Consider the following 17,094-nt stretch of genomic DNA (forward strand, 5'->3'; position numbering starts at 1 on the left):
TGTTAAGCAATTTAAAAATTTAGTTTTTTACAAAATAATCGGGTGCAGAGATTGTTATTACAAAATCTAGATGGAGCTAGATTCGGTTCTTTGCGGGATTTTTTAACAATTTGAATGTTGTTATTATGGAAAATATTAATCAGTAAATTTGGCAAGATAATTAACGTTTAAACCTTGTTAACTGCAATGGATATCTCGCTGTCATTAATTTTTAGGGAATTTAAATTTTATTTCCTTTAGTTACGAAAAGAAGGTTATAAATACTCAACAGAACGCGCTTATTTGGCTACTCTGAAGAGTGACTCCATAAAGATGCTGTATTTTAGATGAAGTCGATGAGGAACCTGGCTAAAGATTAATTGCTAAGATATTTATTGGTTGAGTTATTTACAGTGTTGATGGCAAAATAACTTAAAAGGTAAGATTAGTTTTTCTTTTTTTTCAGTTATGAAGATGTTATTTGCAGGAGAGCAAAGAAAGAAAAACATAATTTGTAATCTCTTTTGAAAGGCATCGTTCTCTGCTCTTCTTTTTAAAATGAAGCCAATTTCTCTTCGCATTTTTTGGTGGCGCAATTGGTTATACCTTGGATGTTACCTTGACTCTGGTTAAACCAAGGTTGGCAGTTCGAAGCTGTTAAGTTACTACTGGTGAATCAACACTGGATTGAAGAGTAATAAATGTTTGACCTGGGATTAAACCCTCAGGACAACCCTCATCCATTACCTTGGATTTGCAGTTGAAGGCTAGGTCTAAAGGCTCAGGTAGGCCTAGGTGACAGGGGTTAGATGCCACCTTAAGGCGTCGCGACTGCTTGGGTCCACCAATAAACTCATCAATTGCAGTTTCTTGTTCATCACTTTCTGGTTAACAGGTAATACTGTAAACCGGTTAGTTTGGGTAAATAACTGAGAGAGTCAAATCTCTCCTTTTCTTTTTAGGGAAATTTTTGACCTTTTCTCTTTCTTCGTCTCTTTCCTTTTCTCTCTCCTTTCCTCTTTCTTCTTGGTTATCGTTTATCAACAATTAGGTCAAACTATTGAACTGTCAATGAATAAAAAAGGACTGTAATATGGAAAAATAAAAAAAAAGAAGATGAGAAGAAAGAGAAAAGAAAGAGAAAAAAGGTAAAATTTTTTAAATAAAAAGAAAGAGGAAAAGAGAGAGAGATTTGACGGTGGCGTCTCCTGGCTCTTTGCTTGCACAAACCGGTTAGTTAATAGTTAGTCATCTGCTTGTTTGCTGGTATCTCTTTTTTCCATGTATGCATTGGTAACATCTATTTTGAATTTTGTGCTTAAAGTTAATAATTTCAATTCAAATGGTTCCTTTAATCTAGTGAAAACAATTTAATGTATTAATGTTTATGTATCTTATTGTGTACCTTGTTTAACTTACAACATGGAATTGGAATCTATGATTGTGTTATTTATTGAGAAAAGGAAAGAATTAAATCAATCACTTGCTAAAGTTGAAGCTCTAACTCGCCAGTTAGAGGAACTCAAAAGTGGTATCAATGGGTCAAGCTATAGATATATCAATCCAACCAACAAAGTATCCAATGATAAGTTTGATGATTTGGAAAAATTAAGACAAGAGCTTGCGGTGAGATTTCAACTGTACCTGTGTTCAAGCGTTGTGATTATGGAATTATTAGTGCCACCAATTTTCAGATTTATTGGATACTTTATCTCACACTATCTATCCTATTTCTTTGTTTGTTTTGACCTTAATGTGATTTACTGGAATATCTGAGTGTAAAAAAATATAAGCTTGGTTCATTAGCCTTTCCTCACATTAACTAATTACTATTGTTTACACAATTGAACCCTTTTTTGTGTTGAGTTTGTCAATAGGTTTGATTTAAATGGGTTACATTTGATCACGCCAACTAGATGTTATGCTGAAAACTAAAAATATTATAATTATATTAGCAACATAACATCATAAGTCAAATTGCTGTCACGAGAATTAACAACTACCATTAGTTTACTCAATCTATTTCATTGTAATTTGTATCCTAGTGACTCCATCTTTTTATTGAATACCATTTTTCATGTCTCTCAACCACCTTTTATAACTTTACTCTTTAATTTCATTTTCACTACAACTTGAACACCTTATTAGTCTCATTACATTTTATAAGTTCGCTTCTAGCTAATTTTTCTTCTAACCTTTTAGGCACAAACTCGATTGAATGACCAACAAAATGTGACCTTAATGCAAAAACAAAACTTGTTAATGCAACGGAAATGTGAAATTGCCGGAATCGATGAGAGGATTGCTGAGCTTCAGAGAAGGTTGGCTATGAAAAGAATGCTTAACCAACAACTATCATCACAGATGAAAAGTCGTACTGGAGTTGCATATGGTCTTCCTAACGATTCACTTAACTCTGGAAATCCAAGATTGAGAAGTTCTGTTGGTCCATGTAACACAATTCGTTTAACTAATAGCTATAATCGTAATAATATTAATACTAATGTTGCTGCTGTAGAACCATTTCAACGGTCAACAACATCCAATAATAATAATTATGGTCCCAACGCTTATGATAAGGTAAAACTCAGCATAAAAATTGAAAACTACAGTATTTTAATTTTCCTTATCTCTTCTTTTTCTAGTCGGAAGAAAATCTCGATAACCTTGCTGATCACTCTCCGTCCAAGCAACATAATATGTATGCAACTTCACCTTACAGGAATAGTGTTGAAATTAATTCATCCAGTCCATATCCGCCCTCCACTAATTTGAATATCGCCAATACAAACGCCATTAATAATAAAAACAACTGTGCCCTTAACTCACAACTTTATCAAAGGCAACATCAATTACAGCAACAGCAGCAGCATCATCATCAACAACAACAACAGCAACAACAATTTCAATCTGTTATTAGGGTTGCTAATCATAAAAATATGTCTCTTACTGGTGAGATAATAAGTCACACAGAATCACCGGAACAGTCTTCTGATGGGAACGGAACTTGTGAACCTGTCAAACCACAGTCCGATGTGGGAGCTGAAACTTTTATTAGTCCGTTGAAAAACAAGATACACTTGAGAGAACGGCCTTCGCCCTCCGGAAGTAGCAGTAGCTCATCTGACCAACTTCCTACTGGTTATTCTGCATCAAAGAAAGCTTTAGACAACGGTGTCACTGTTAATAACCACAGTAAATCACATATTGGTAACCATAATCATTATGGTACTCGTATTGATAATAAAATTGAGGGTAACTGTGATTACTACAATAGTCACCACTGTTCCGAGTCGAATGGATATGATGATATAATTAAAACCTCAAATGAACAGCTAATAGATTCTATTCGCAAAAATTCACGCTTGGCTAACCAACATCTCTACCAGCAACATCAACAAAAACAACTGCAACTACAGCAACAACATCAACAACAATCAGAATTGATTGAAAAGTGTATTTCAGATTTGCCAAATGGTAACAATGATCAAAACACTTCATCATTAGACAAAGATGATCGATCCTCATTGTCTGGTCCTTCTATAACTTCTTCTGGATCAAATTCATCATCAGTTCAAGCTAATATGGTCAATGAAAACGGTACTAATTACAATTGCAACAACAGTATTATCAATACCAGCAACAACAGTCAGTTGAAAAACAATTTACGTATGCAACAGCCTCAATCCTGTAAATCAACCTCGTCAAATAGATTAACCTCAAATAACTGTAGTCCTTGCCGAGGAAACTATAATAATGATAACACAGTGACAGATCATAACCATCATCACAATGATTGCACTGATAGAAGTGATTTGATGATAAATAAACCAGTTTGTGAACAGCATCAATACCATCATCATCCAAATCAACATCAACATCATCCTCATCCTCATCTTCACCAACAAAACAACTCTTACATAAGGTGATTATAACAGGTTAAGCTTGATGATTAGTGATCGGTGATGCCGCTTATTCAAAAAAAAGAGTAAACCTTAAAGTCTGATTAACTATCATCAACATAAATAATTTTCCTAAAATGGTACAGCAAAAAATTAAAGTAGAATACAATAATTTAAATTGAAATCTTAATGTACATTTGTACATATGCATTAGTTTGGTTAGTAAAACAAGCAAAGAAGGATCTTGTACTAATTTTACACTACTTAACCATAAAAAACTGATAATTGGCAGCTACTGGCTTTTTTAATAATTGGGCAATCAACATAATATTGTAGTTATATCCGGTTAGTAGATTAAAACCTGTAAACCTTGCAGCAAAATATTTCTTGAAATGAACTTTGATCATCAGTATGAAACCTGTCCTTATCAAATGGGCTAACTTGACCAGATTTCCTTAACTTTTCATTTACTATCAACAGTAACCCTACCCAATATCATCTTCTGGTAATAGATTTACAATTTTTTAACCTTCAATCCTGTTGTTGTTTTTCCGGATAACACATTAACAGGAAAATAATTTACACAAGCGTTTGTCAATTTGTTATTACCAAAAATTAATTATCTTTCAATAGAATCTCGATATCTCTCAGATTGATTTTCAGCGCTTTATTTTTACTCTCTTTTTAAAATCGCATTGGCATCACTGATATTTCCTGTTTTTCACATTTCAATTACTAAACCTAATTACTTTTATTTTTCCTTCTTTTTTCCCCTTACTCATATAGAAATAGCTATCCCAATAATGAGTCTCAGATTCCAACGAGCTTTTACGACTATTCACCATCATCTTCAAATAATATCTATTCAACTTATACCAAATCATGTACGGATGTACACTCTCGAAATCTCGCCAACGATGCCAATTCTTCATCTCTTTCCTCCTCCAATAACACAACAACTTCTTCAGTGCCACAACAACAAGAACATTCATCATCATCATTGTCATCTTCATGTTCGGATCCATCGACATTTTATATATCTTACGGCAAGAACGGTTATCACCATCAACCACCATCAAGAGAATCATCAGTTAATGGACAAAAGATTTACAACAAAAACAACAATGTTGATGAGATAATAAGCTTAAACTCAAGTGAACGCTTACCTCCAACTGGCAAGGAGAGTAATACTAGTAGTAATAATAATAGTGTTGGTAGCTGCTTTCAACCAATAAAGCAGGCCAACAACAATAATTGTAAACCTCAAAATCACAATCAAGATGGAGATATTGAAAGTAATGATGAGGATGTTAAAAGTAAACCTGTCGAGTCTCTCAATGATGAGTCAACCTTTTCAAAAGGTGATGAGAATCTTATTACTGATAAAGAAACCAAACAAGAAAAAGATTGGTACAATATGAAAAGAAGACCTGTAGTTGCTGATAACAAGATAGAGAAAGAGTTAGATATCTCAATAGCTGAGAGGAAGCCACTCAACTTTAAATGGCCACCTCAACAGCATCACCAGCAACATCATGCAAAGCAAACTGTTAAATCGGAGAAGCAAGAGGAAGGAAAAAAGGTCACTTGGGCAAAGAAAAGGATTCTTTCTAAAACAACGGACGATATTCGAAGTACACCATCAGATTCATTTTCTTACCTTAAAGGCGGTTCACCTAAACGTTCAGATGCGATCCGATTCAGTCCATCAGTCAACGGTAATCTCAGTAAACATGACAAGGACGGAAACATCGAGAACCAAAAAAACCTGGATAAATGTTACAGCGTCTCAAATGCTAACAACTTCAAAACCAAAAGTTCATTAAAAAAGGATAGAATACCTCAAAAAGATCATGAAGGGCTCACAAGAAGAGTCAGTTTTGACCCTTTAGCTCTTTTATTGGATGCCGCGTTAGAAGGTGAACTTGATCTGGTCAAGAAAACATCCAAAGTACGTTAACATATTTAAATTATATTTTCAAGATTTACATCATGTTTTTGTGTAGCCCAGCACAAACAACGAATTGAAAAAACCTCTTTTTGGGTTATTTTTCGTGAAATGAATTTATATCATTACCTCTTGCTGGTTCTGTTCCATCTTTAACATCTTTTTGACTTGCAAATTATGTTTATTTTTCCCCTTTATGCATCTAACATTCAACTCTCAATAACCATTTCAATCAAACATATTTTCCGGTAACAGAAAAAAAATTAATTCAATTTTACTTTAATATATGATTTATTTCATTTATCAAAGAATATCTATTTCAGCTTTTTGATAAATGATCAGTTGTGAGTGAAAAAGAAAAGATGTTTCCTTGAGACGCTCATTTTTAGGCTAACTTATAAAAATAATTCCATTGGTCAGTACTGGTGATTATTAAAAAAGTTTCATGATAGGAATCAATGAAATGGTGAATCCCCTTTCAGCAGAATTGAAAAGGATAAAAAATAATTATAATGTTGATAATGATAACTAATGATGATCTTTTCAATTTCTCATGCTCTTATTTTTTCTTCTTGTTTGCAACAGATACAAGATGTAAGCGCTGCCAATGATGAGGGTATAACTGCACTTCATAATACAATTTGTGCCGGTCATTTTGAAATTGTTAAATATTTAGTTGAAATTGGATGTGATGTCAATGCTCCTGACAGTGATGGATGGTAAGTTTTTCTTGCTTGCTTATTTATTAATAGTAAATGATCTTACCAATTGTAAAACAGAGAGCCCAAGAAATCCAAGAAATTGAATAACAGCAAAAATCAACAACAAGCCAACATATCAAGATGAGAATCATTATATGAGCTTAGAAAAAAGTTCCCCTGTCAGTAAATTCATTTTGTATTGTTAAATAAACCATCAACACAATCCTTATTATTGCAAGTTAAACATGGTATAAAACCTTGTCTGAACATTCAAACAAACAAAATCTAAACATGATGAGACCTTCAAATCTCTGTTTCTCTATCGTCCCAGTCAATAATTCCCGATAGATTCAAATTTAAATGTTGCTGTTATCTTTTTTATTACATCAATTTTACTATACTTAATTTTAGTTATTAGCAAACAAGACGTGAGATTGTCTCAATATTATAAATGATTAAATGGCAAAGTTTCAGGTAAACTTTGCAGCTTATCTCCTAGTTGAAGCTGAATTGGTAATTTTATTTAATAAACTTGAAACTCTATTCTTCTTTAACTTGATTGTAAATCAATTTGCTTATTTTCATTTTCAGGACTCCTTTACATTGTGCTGCTTCTTGCAACAATTTGACAATGGTTAAATATTTAGTTGAACATGGAGCTTGCATTTTTGCGACAACTTTTCCTGACAAAGAAACAGCAGCTCAAAAATGTGAAGAAGGCGAAGAAGGCTTTGATGGTTGCTCACAATATCTTTTACGTAAGCTATTTTAATGCCCTTTTCTTGCTCAAAATAAAACTAATCTTGAACATTTCCTTTTCTTTCATCATCTTCCTCCCATTATCTTGGATGTTACAGATATTCAAGATGCTTTTGGTCTCATCAATGATGGTATTGTTTACGCTGTTTATGATTATGATGCTCAAAGTTCAGATGAATTGTCCTTTAAAAATGGAGACGCCATTACCATTCTAAGGCGTGGAGATGAGGATGAAAAAGATTGGTGGTGGGCACGATTAAACGACAAAGAGGGTTATGTTCCTCGAAATTTGCTTGGTGTAAGCAATCTTTATCTTTGATTTGTCTTAAACATTTAACGAATCAGCACAATAACCAATGCAACAGGAAAAACAATAATGATACATTGAAATGTTAACCGGAGTAATTGCATGATGATTTATAAAAAAAATGGAAAATCACGATAACAGGAATCAAAAGAGAGGAGAACAGAAAGACTTATTTATTCCAACTAACCTAGATTAACCTTTCTAGTGTCATTCTTGTTACAACATGTTCACCTTTTGCATGCTTGATACAACACCTCCTCATCATATTCATCATCATCATCGTACTCATTTTCATTCTTACTCTCTCATCTTTATTCATTTACCTTTAGTGATTAAATAGTTTTGGTTGTCTGTACGTTAAAGTTTCGTTAGACCTTTAGTTTTGGGAAAAGCAGTTAATTTTTAGCTCTTTTGAATCTTCTATTAACCTTGTTGTCCTCTTTCCGCCATAATCATCATCCTCTCACTTTCTCATAAGATTTTTGCTGATTTCAGGCAATCTGCTCCGCTATTTACACTCACACGTTAATATGACCATCTTAATTTCAACAATTACAACAACAATGATCTAATTTACTTTTTCTTATCCTCATCATAAACAATTATCTACCTGATTAATCCTTTCCATCTTACCTTCTTTCTCTTTCTCTCTCTTAAATGAATATTTATCATCATGAGCTCTTTTGTCAGTAATATATGATAATGATAATTGTCAGTTTACCATGTAAACAGCAATTATTATGGCCTAAACTGGTTTCCGTAACCAATGAATATAAATCAAAAGAGAGAAGCTACAAGAAAAAGATAAAAGTTGTCTTTTTTAACTTACAATTTCTCTACCAAAATCTCATTGTACTTCAATAGCTTGTCTAATGTAATTATAATAACAATTGTTAATTTTGTATCCCATAATTAAGGAAAAATTGTGAATCGCATTGACTTGCCTAGTTAATGTAGTCACTTTATAATCAAAATTTAGCTCTTCTTCTCTCACATTTTCTCCGAGTTTTCAAAATGTTAATTGTTTTCAGCCTTGTTTCATTCATTAATTTCAATTGTAAACAATTCACTCGATTAATTAATTTTTTTGTTTCTTTTTTATTCTAATCACAGTTATACCCACGAGTAAAAGTGAACCAGGATAAAAAGGATGCCATGGATTGAAATGTTGAAATTGAGAGAAACTTGTCAAATATTTTACTAAACGCAAACACTAAACTAATCATGATAATTAAACCTAAAGGAATCATAGTCATCCTTTGATTGTTGCCATGTCCGTCCATAGGAAATTAATGTGATTATCAAGGAACCACAAAAATGAAAGAATGGAGATAAAAAACTTACCGAAGTCAGTAAATCAATCAAATTTACACAAACTGATCATAGTTGGTCGCATCGGATCAATCGATTTACCCTGATGCCGCATTTACATTCAGGATCTTAAAGAAATCAACTTTTAATATTTTTTACTCAATCAAGTGTTAAATCAATAACAACGTTTAACAATTTATACCAGAAAATATATATATTTTATGCTTATATATATATTTTGCTTATTAGTTATTTACTTATTAGCTTATTTGCTAAGGCCAATCCAGCAAGCATAATAATTTTGTTATCGCAATTTTTAACCATCAGTTTACAGTTTATGAATGTGCCTAAATTTAATTTTTCCTGCAGTTAAATGTAGATAATGTTGCCAAATGGATGAGACTTTTTATTTCTAGAACCACAAAACAGACGTTTAAACAATCAATTTGATCTTACGTTTGGATTGTGTTGAAATATGAGCTCATCACCAAATCAAGATTCAAGATTAGTCTGAATTTTGGAAATTTTGAGTTGTAAAAAAATTATGATAACAAAATGAAGCTTGACCAACCCAATACACCAGAATCTCTGTGACTATTTTGTTATTTGCATTAATCTTGCATTACTTGAACCTGCTCCATCCAACATTTTACCCTTTACCCTAAATCAACTGATTTTGTACTGTCTTCACCTTTTTTTAAAAAATTTCCGTTACAATTGTACTTATCACCCACAAACGTCTCAATTATCATCGATTGGATATTGTTTTTTTATTAATTTTCTTTACGATTGTTTTCGCTTTTAAATTACTGACATCAAGTTTATCACCTCAAGTGTATGAACATAAAGCACACCAAGAATTATTATATTATTAATATCAATTTTATTAATTGTCTCCATTGTTGGAGTGAAAAACGATAATATTTTCTAATAATCCTTCACCTTTTTTACAAAATATTGTTGATTAATGATTACAATCAACACGAAGCATGTTCAAAATACATTTATAATACCAAATGATTGAAACTTGTCTCTATCAAAGCATTTGATTTGTTTTAATAATTCTAAGACAATAATCGTTCAACAAAATATAAATTAGATTAAGATCTAAGACCAAATCAAATTAAAATTTATAAATTGCCTTTTTTACTATTCGAAAGGAAAAAAATTGTAAATAAAATTCCAATGATCACTTGATTCTTTCACCGTTTGTGTAAATCAATTTTTCCAATTATCAAATTTATTTTTGCACTTTCTACCTTAAAGCATATGATTCTTGATAAACCAAATAAAAATTAATTTACCTTTTTAATTGCATAAATTTGCATTTTCAAGCGTTGAAATGACATTTGACGCACCCATTGATGTAAACAATTTCAAGATTAAGCTTTCAATATCAGCTGTTAACTTTAAAAATTCAATTTTCCATCTAACAAGAAAACTTGAGACACCAGAAAACAATGTCATTAGATAGAGCACATTGAGTCATGAAAAACTGTCGAAGGTCTCATCAGGAGAAAGTATTTCCTGCGATATTTGGGTTTAAAATTTGGGAGTTTTTACTATAATCATTTCAAAAATGTTTCTTAATTGATAACAATCGATATAGCTGTTTTAGTTAAACATGATTAGCACAAATTCATACAAAAATTTGCTTAGACTTTCTAAATCATTTAAAATAATTTACAGAAAAAAAGTCACCAGGATTTAACCCAAACTCCGTACTTTCACCTACTCCTTTACCTAATGAGCTAACCCTTATTAGATGATTTACTATTCTTAAAAATGATTATAAAAAGATGCCAAAATTTCAGAGCCAAACACCTAAGGAACCAATTTTGACAACGACATTCAAATCGGTTTCTGGTAAAGTCAACTACAAACTGTACCCGAAATTGTCCCTCGACTAGAGCCCCATCTCTGGGTAATTTAAAATAGCTTAGCTATCAAAATTTAATTTTCAATTTTTTTGATAAAATCCAGTTGAATGATTGCGATTCATTAATCATAATGTGTATAAATGTTAATTAAAATTCAATTGATTCAACTTAATATCACCATTGAAGTTCATTTTTTTTCGTCGCGTAACATATCCGGAATAGAAATGGAAATGAACTTTGAATGATTCTCTAGCAAAAACTACTTAAGATAGAGATTTTTTATTGCCAAAATAGGATTTATCATGCTTTTATTAATGAATAAGAGTGTTGATTCCGTCTCGATCTGCTTTGATTATTTTAGATTTAATGTTTCCAATTAAATTGTTGAAGTAAATTTGATCGAATGTACGCAATTTATCTTTGATCCTACGAATAAGATGTAACTTGTTTCGAGGCAACCAACCATCTGCGTACACTTTGCATTTCAAATTTGCCCAAAAATCCTCAATTGGCCTTAATTGTGGGCAATTAGGCGGATTGTTGTCTTTTTTTACATAGGCGATACTAGCGCCCTCTAGTGTATCGAGTGATTTTCGAGCGTAGTGACAACTCGCAAGATCAGGCCAAAAGAGTGTTTGAGTGTGTTAATCCTAGTTAGTCGACTGTTTCTCGTTTAGTTCCTAGTACAGCTCATGTAAGCTCATTTTAGACAGTTGTCATCAATTGATTTCAAAATCTTGTTTGATCATTTTACGTGGAAACAAGTTGATTTCATTAAGTTGAGTTAATTATGACAAATGAAATGAAATGATTCCATTGTGGAAGTAAAATTAGCTTCCAGCGATCCGTCATTTGATGGTTAATTCCAGTTAACAGATTAATTAGTAAAATTAAACCAAATCTAACACATAAACTCAACCCAAATGAGGGAAAAACATCAAGAATATTCCAAATGCACTTGAATGTTATGAGAATGATTGATTTCGAAAGGAAACTTTCAGTGATTCAGCACCGCATTCCCCTGAAAATCACACGATTGCACTGAAATTAAAAAAAGAAGATAATTTGTTGAATTGAATACTAGGAAACGATTAGATCGATTGTCTTGATGTGATTGTTAGTTACATTTTGTTGTGAAGTTTACAAGTGTAACAACTTCCAATTAAGTGTTAAAATTATAATTTGCTCATTGGTATTGTAATCAAAAGTAACAATTAGTGATTAGATTTAATTTTTTCACCCACAACTGTGACTATGGACAAGAAGATGTTGATGAAAATACTAAAGATGGAGATAGAACTGACTTTAAGGTCATTTTGAGTGTATGCTGACTTGCATTCAATCTGTAAGTGCAAGATGTTGTTGGCCATGAAACGGACTGCTGTCCTTAGAGTCCAGGTAATAAAGGCTCCTCCTTTAATCTTTACGTTTATCTTCATTTCTCATTGGTAATCATAGATTGGAGAAGATGATCAGGATGATAATAATGATGATAAACCATTTCAACGAACCAAAAGTGTTGAGTCTCACGAAAGACAAACTTGATCTCTTTTCACTGCCTCTCTGGTTTAGTTGCGTTTTTTTTTGGGCTAATCTCACATTTAATACAGAACTTATCACCACCAGGTAACCGTCACCATTTACATCACTTTCAAATTGTTATCTAACACAATTGGTTCACTTTTAGTATTTCTTGTTCATCTATTCATTTGTGCTTTTAGTCTGTCCCGAAGTCAGTGTCAACCTTTTGTTGATTCACTATTTAATAAACATCTCTGGATACAGTTGGACTATTGTCTTGACCATTGAGTTCAATCAACCTTCCTTTGTCTACCTCGTGTCTGAATTGGTGAAATCAAGTTTTATTCAATTTTAACGGTTGTTTCTTATTTTAAAAGATTATTTACATCCAAGTTCCTATTTCTTTTAATTGTAAATTTATTTTGATTTAAATATGGCCAAGTCAATCAAGATTCTCATCATTCCGACAAATGGGTAAGAAATTTAATATTTACGTCCAAGTTTGGTGCGATTTTGCCGTGAAATTGTGATTCAATTGATTGTCAAGTTTCTTCCCCTTGTTCCGATAACTGGTTTGCTGGTTTATGTTAACCCGAAAAAAACCGAAAGTTTATTTTGAAAAACACAGACATTTGAAAAAACTTGAAGTTGAAGTATTACTTCAATGCTTACGATTTCACGCTTTATAAATCAATCTTTATTTTGTTAAGAAATGAAAAATCGAATGTTTTAATTTGAAAATGAATGCTAAAAAAGTCGTAAGATTAGCTGATTTATTTTCACTTTTTAGATTAGCTGTAAGTTTAACCCTTTATTGACACCGTTTGGAAGCTAATTTTTCATACGAGAAAAAACTCTGCTTCCAATTTAATCATTTAATTATGTGTTAACTAAATTGTTTGATTTAACGTTTCTGCTCCATGTAATTATTTTTCTCCTGATTGAAAATAATGATTTGTTTTTTGTTTCCTCCTTGAACGTGTTAGATATGGTCACCTTAACATTGGATTAGGACTAGCTGATATGCTAACAAAGCATGGACATAAACCGATATTTGCTTTGAATAAAAAGTGGAAACCATCAGCTGAAGCTCGTGGTTATGAAGTGCGAGTCTTGGATGCTGATGTAGTTGAACCAGATGAAGCTGATCAAGCAGCGCGTCAAATGGCTGTGCTCGAGTTTTTGGCTCCAACCTTGTCTCAATCAACCCTTGAACAAGTCTCTTGGATGTCTGGTAAAGAGACAATGTTGTATGAAGATCACATACAAATTGATACTGGTTTAGAAGCTCTTTTGGCTAAAGAATCTTTTGACCTACTGATTGTAGCAACTCTGTTGGCCCTTCCTGCTGCCGAAACAAGCGGTATTCCATGGGTATATTTTCACACACCCAGTCCACATATACTCTACGGGAAACAGATTACTCCACCCTTTTCAGGTTATCCGTTGGATACTCCTAAAGAGGTTTGTCAAATATACTGGGATCGCTATTTTAAAGAAAGATCCTCAGGTGATGCTTTATACAATAAATATCTTGCAAGCAAAGGTGTAGGCCCAGTCAATACAGGTTACTTTCAGCGTGAATCGCCATACCTCAATGTTTACGCTTACCCCAAAGAATTGGATTATCGTGATGTTGCCACTTTACCAAAACACTATTTCAGGATGGACAACTCTATTCGGTCAAACGATGAACTCTCAACCGTCATTCCACAAGAATTTTTAGATCGACCGGGTAAACTAATCTACGTCTCATTGGGATCATGGTTTTCTGGAATGGTTGAAGTGATGAGCAATCTACTCGCTATTTTGGCAAAATCGCCCCATAAATTTATCGTCTCCAAGGGCCCTAATCACGAAAAGATCCAATTAGCTGAGAACATGTGGGGTGAACGATTTCTAAATCAATTAGCAATTCTTCCAATGGTTGATCTTGTGATAACTCACGGTGGGAATAATACCATAGTTGAATGTTTACACAATGGAAAGCCAATGATTGTTTTACCTTTCTTTATTGATCAGCATGATAATGCTCAACGTATAGTTGAAAAGCACTTGGGCTTTAAATTTAATCCATTCCAATTGGATGAGAGCGGGATTCTCAATGCAATTGAAACTTTACTCGGAGATGCTAAGCTCTATGAAAGATTACAGGTGATTGCTAATGATTTGAAAACTTCATCAACCCAGGATGAGTTGGTTAAATTGTTGGAGATTATTGCAAAGGAGAAACGATGTCCATTTGATGAACAAGTTCCTCCCCAACCTGATAAATTCAACATAACCACAAGAATTTCCAACTTTTTTAATAATGTTTGGCATCGTTTAGTAAACAATAAATGATTAAATGTATTATTTTAACTTAAAAATATCCTCAATATTCACTTAAAAGGTAACCCTTTCTGTAAATTCATTTTAGCTGCTTTCATTGTAACAGATGATTAGTTAGATTGATCTGGTGTATGGTTGACTATATTTACTGGTTTCTGTGTTAATAGCAATATTATGCAAAAGTCATTAGAGCAATGGAGTTGACAATTGCTTAAATATTTAACGGCTCATCTTGTTAATAATCAGATTGTCAGGCCTCTGTTGGTGGCGTTGATTGAGCATTCTACATTTGAGTTAAGGTTTTTGAAAGCGAGTTTGTTTTACTTTTGCTTTTTGCTTGCTTGTCATTGATAAATGTATAAATTTTTCAGTTAATTGAATAGTATTTATATAAGATGAACAAAATTGATAAATAATTCAGTTAGGATACAATAATACATGTAAGTAACAAACATATGTAACATGATGAGTGGAATAATATTAATGTTGATGTTTTTGAGGTAAATACTGAAGAGTTTTACTTTCCATGCAATACGAGATTGATTGATAGTGAAAATGCTCAAGTTGAAGTATTAAATGAAGTAATAGGTATAGTTAATGAGATTGTTGATGGTGAGTGTGATTGGTGAAAGAAAAACAGAAGACGAAATGAACCAGAAAATGAAGATTTGAAGGATGTTGATTTGTTTGTTTTTATATTATACATTGGGTAGTATTTTAGCTAATCTATTGAACAGTTGTATTCATCGTCCATTTGAGGGCAATCATAGATCAAGTCACATTGAGACATTGTCGATATACATTTACGTCCACCTGCACAAAGATATTTGCCGGTTGAAGAGGAACAATAGATAGCGCACATTTGCTCAGTCTCATCGGAACCATCATCACAATCAGGATCTCCATCACATATGAGATAGTTAGGTATACAACGACCAGAAGTACATTTAAATTTTCCCAAAGGACAAGTGTAATTGGCACAAGGAAGTGGACCAGAGTGACCGGGACACATGAAGGAACCCTCACAGATCCATTTGTAGGGAACACATTGGCCCGTTTGGTTACATCGATGATAACCTTCAGGACAAACGTTGGTCTCACAATTGGCCTCGTCTTCACCACCAATACAGTCACTGACATTATCACAAACCCATGAATAGAAGACACAATGACCCGTTAGGTGGCACAGAAATTTGGGTCCACAGTAGTTGGCAGTAATTGATAGTTCATCAGATCCATTTTCAGGGTGAGAATCATTGATTTGAAGTGTACAACTCAAGAGGAAGCAACAGTGAGCTGAGGAAAGCAAAAATCAGGGGGAAAAAGATCAAAAAATAAAAGAAAACATTAATAAAACAAAAAAAGCTAAACCTAAAGGGATAAATATTAGACAAAAACAGCGCTCACCTGTTACAAGGAATCCAAAAATGGTTTTAACCCACATAATAAAATTGGCGCAAAATTAAAACCAATGGTAACTGGTGTATGATTGGTTTATTGAACAAGAGCAACAAACTAGACCAAATGATTAGTTAAAAATTATTGCGGTTTCCAGAGTTGAACCAGTAATGTTAAGAAAAACGAAGAGGAAAAAAGTAGGAAGCTCAAGGGGAGTCACATCATATTAACTTGTTGAGTAAACATCTTGTGATTAAAATCACCAAGAAATGAAAGAGCGCCTCTTATAAAGTTTACTTTCAATTTTATCACATATTTTCAATCTGTTTGTCTCCATGTTCACTTTAACATTTCTCATCATCATCATCATGATCGTCCAACCTCTCAATCATTATCACCCAGTAACTTATCATTAAGGATAGCCCAGTATGGTGACAAAAGCCTCTGGCTGTGACAGTCACAAGCCTAATAACATGAACTGTGTTTATTTAGATCAAATGCTCATCAAACAACAATCAAATCAATTACCAATCACACATATTTTATTATCATTTGCATTCATCTTTTGAGGTCATCAGATGATCGATATCATTAATCCATATTGAAGCAACCTTGTTCAATCCCAACCTTTTGGATTTCCAGTAAAATATCTCTTTTTTTGCATTAAAATTCAGTTTCAACCTTTTTTGCCTTCAAATTTAATGATAATTGTTTCTATTTTTAGTTTGATACATTTTATATGCTCTTCATTATGCTGATCATCTTTAACCCATTCAACTGTACATTAACATGGGAAATTGTGTCTAAACGTTTAAACACTGGTTAACAATCAGTAAATTTTGTTGCCCACTTTAACCCATCAATTAGCTTCACTTTTAACTGGACCATTTTTCATTGTAAAATATAATTTAATTATCCCTATGAGAGTTACTTTTTAATAGGAGTCGACTATCATTGGGTTATTATTCATTTAAGCAACAATATTGAAAACATGAATGTTAATAATGAGCTGCAAGTTTGTTGATTAATTTGAAAAGAGACTGAAAATCAAAGTTAG

The 17,094-nt window shown here is 32.8% G+C and overlaps 3 protein-coding genes and 2 long non-coding RNA genes across 5 annotated transcripts; 3 read left to right on the forward strand and 2 right to left on the reverse strand.

The window, feature by feature from the left end:
* Window positions 1–146: 146 nt before the first annotated feature.
* LOC149094805 (uncharacterized) lies at window positions 147–1,211 on the forward strand. The gene is made up of 3 exons (XR_016198077.1): window positions 147–418; window positions 511–874; window positions 1,031–1,211. It is a non-coding gene; the product is annotated as an uncharacterized LOC149094805 (long non-coding RNA).
* Window positions 1,212–1,232: 21 nt separating this feature from the next.
* LOC107362618 (uncharacterized) lies at window positions 1,233–10,112 on the forward strand. Its single transcript, XM_025160877.2, has 8 exons — window positions 1,233–1,605; window positions 2,182–2,559; window positions 2,625–3,904; window positions 4,668–5,832; window positions 6,415–6,548; window positions 7,122–7,288; window positions 7,388–7,587; window positions 8,710–10,112. The coding sequence occupies exons 1-8, from the start codon at window positions 1,402–1,404 to the stop codon at window positions 8,758–8,760; spliced, it is 3,579 nt and encodes a 1,192-aa protein (XP_025016645.1). The 5' UTR covers window positions 1,233–1,401; the 3' UTR covers window positions 8,761–10,112.
* Window positions 10,113–11,023: 911 nt separating this feature from the next.
* LOC112538867 (uncharacterized) lies at window positions 11,024–12,343 on the reverse strand. Its single transcript, XR_003082259.2, has 2 exons — window positions 11,913–12,343; window positions 11,024–11,828 (listed from the first exon to the last, which is right to left on the reverse strand). It is a non-coding gene; the product is annotated as an uncharacterized LOC112538867 (long non-coding RNA).
* A 398-nt stretch (window positions 12,344–12,741) lies between these two features.
* Window positions 12,742–14,651, forward strand: LOC107362692 (uncharacterized UDP-glucosyltransferase YjiC-like). The gene is given in 2 exon segments (NM_001323127.1): window positions 12,742–12,782; window positions 13,295–14,651. Coding segments are annotated over 2 exon segments (1,398 nt in total).
* Window positions 14,652–15,002: 351 nt separating this feature from the next.
* Window positions 15,003–16,288, reverse strand: LOC107362694 (CD320 antigen). Its single transcript, XM_015929805.3, has 2 exons — window positions 16,047–16,288; window positions 15,003–15,935 (listed from the first exon to the last, which is right to left on the reverse strand). The coding sequence occupies exons 1-2, from the start codon at window positions 16,081–16,083 to the stop codon at window positions 15,361–15,363; spliced, it is 612 nt and encodes a 203-aa protein (XP_015785291.1). The 5' UTR covers window positions 16,084–16,288; the 3' UTR covers window positions 15,003–15,360.
* Window positions 16,289–17,094: the final 806 nt, after the last annotated feature.

Source organism: Tetranychus urticae, chromosome 1, assembly GCF_039701765.1.
Source record: "Tetranychus urticae isolate SD_2017Ah chromosome 1, NJAU_TeUrti_SD_1.0, whole genome shotgun sequence".
Taxonomy (NCBI): domain Eukaryota; kingdom Metazoa; phylum Arthropoda; class Arachnida; order Trombidiformes; family Tetranychidae; genus Tetranychus; species Tetranychus urticae.

What these genes read in the sequence shown, in the direction of transcription:
- LOC107362618 (XM_025160877.2), top strand. Translation starts at nt 1,402, where the DNA reads ATGGAATTGGAATCTATGATTGTGTTATTTATTGAGAAAAGGAAAGAA. An exon ending in CAAAACAACTCTTACATAAG is followed by an intron (nt 3,905 to 4,667) that starts GTGATTATAACA and finishes TTACTCATATAG; the next exon opens with AAATAGCTATCCCAATAATG. An exon ending in GCTCCTGACAGTGATGGATG is followed by an intron (nt 6,549 to 7,121) that starts GTAAGTTTTTCT and finishes TTTCATTTTCAG; the next exon opens with GACTCCTTTACATTGTGCTG.
- LOC107362694 (XM_015929805.3), bottom strand. Translation starts at nt 16,083, where the DNA reads ATGTGGGTTAAAACCATTTTTGGATTCCTTGTAACAG. An exon ending in TTTTGGATTCCTTGTAACAG is followed by an intron (nt 15,936 to 16,046) that starts GTGAGCGCTGTT and finishes TGCTTTCCTCAG; the next exon opens with CTCACTGTTGCTTCCTCTTG.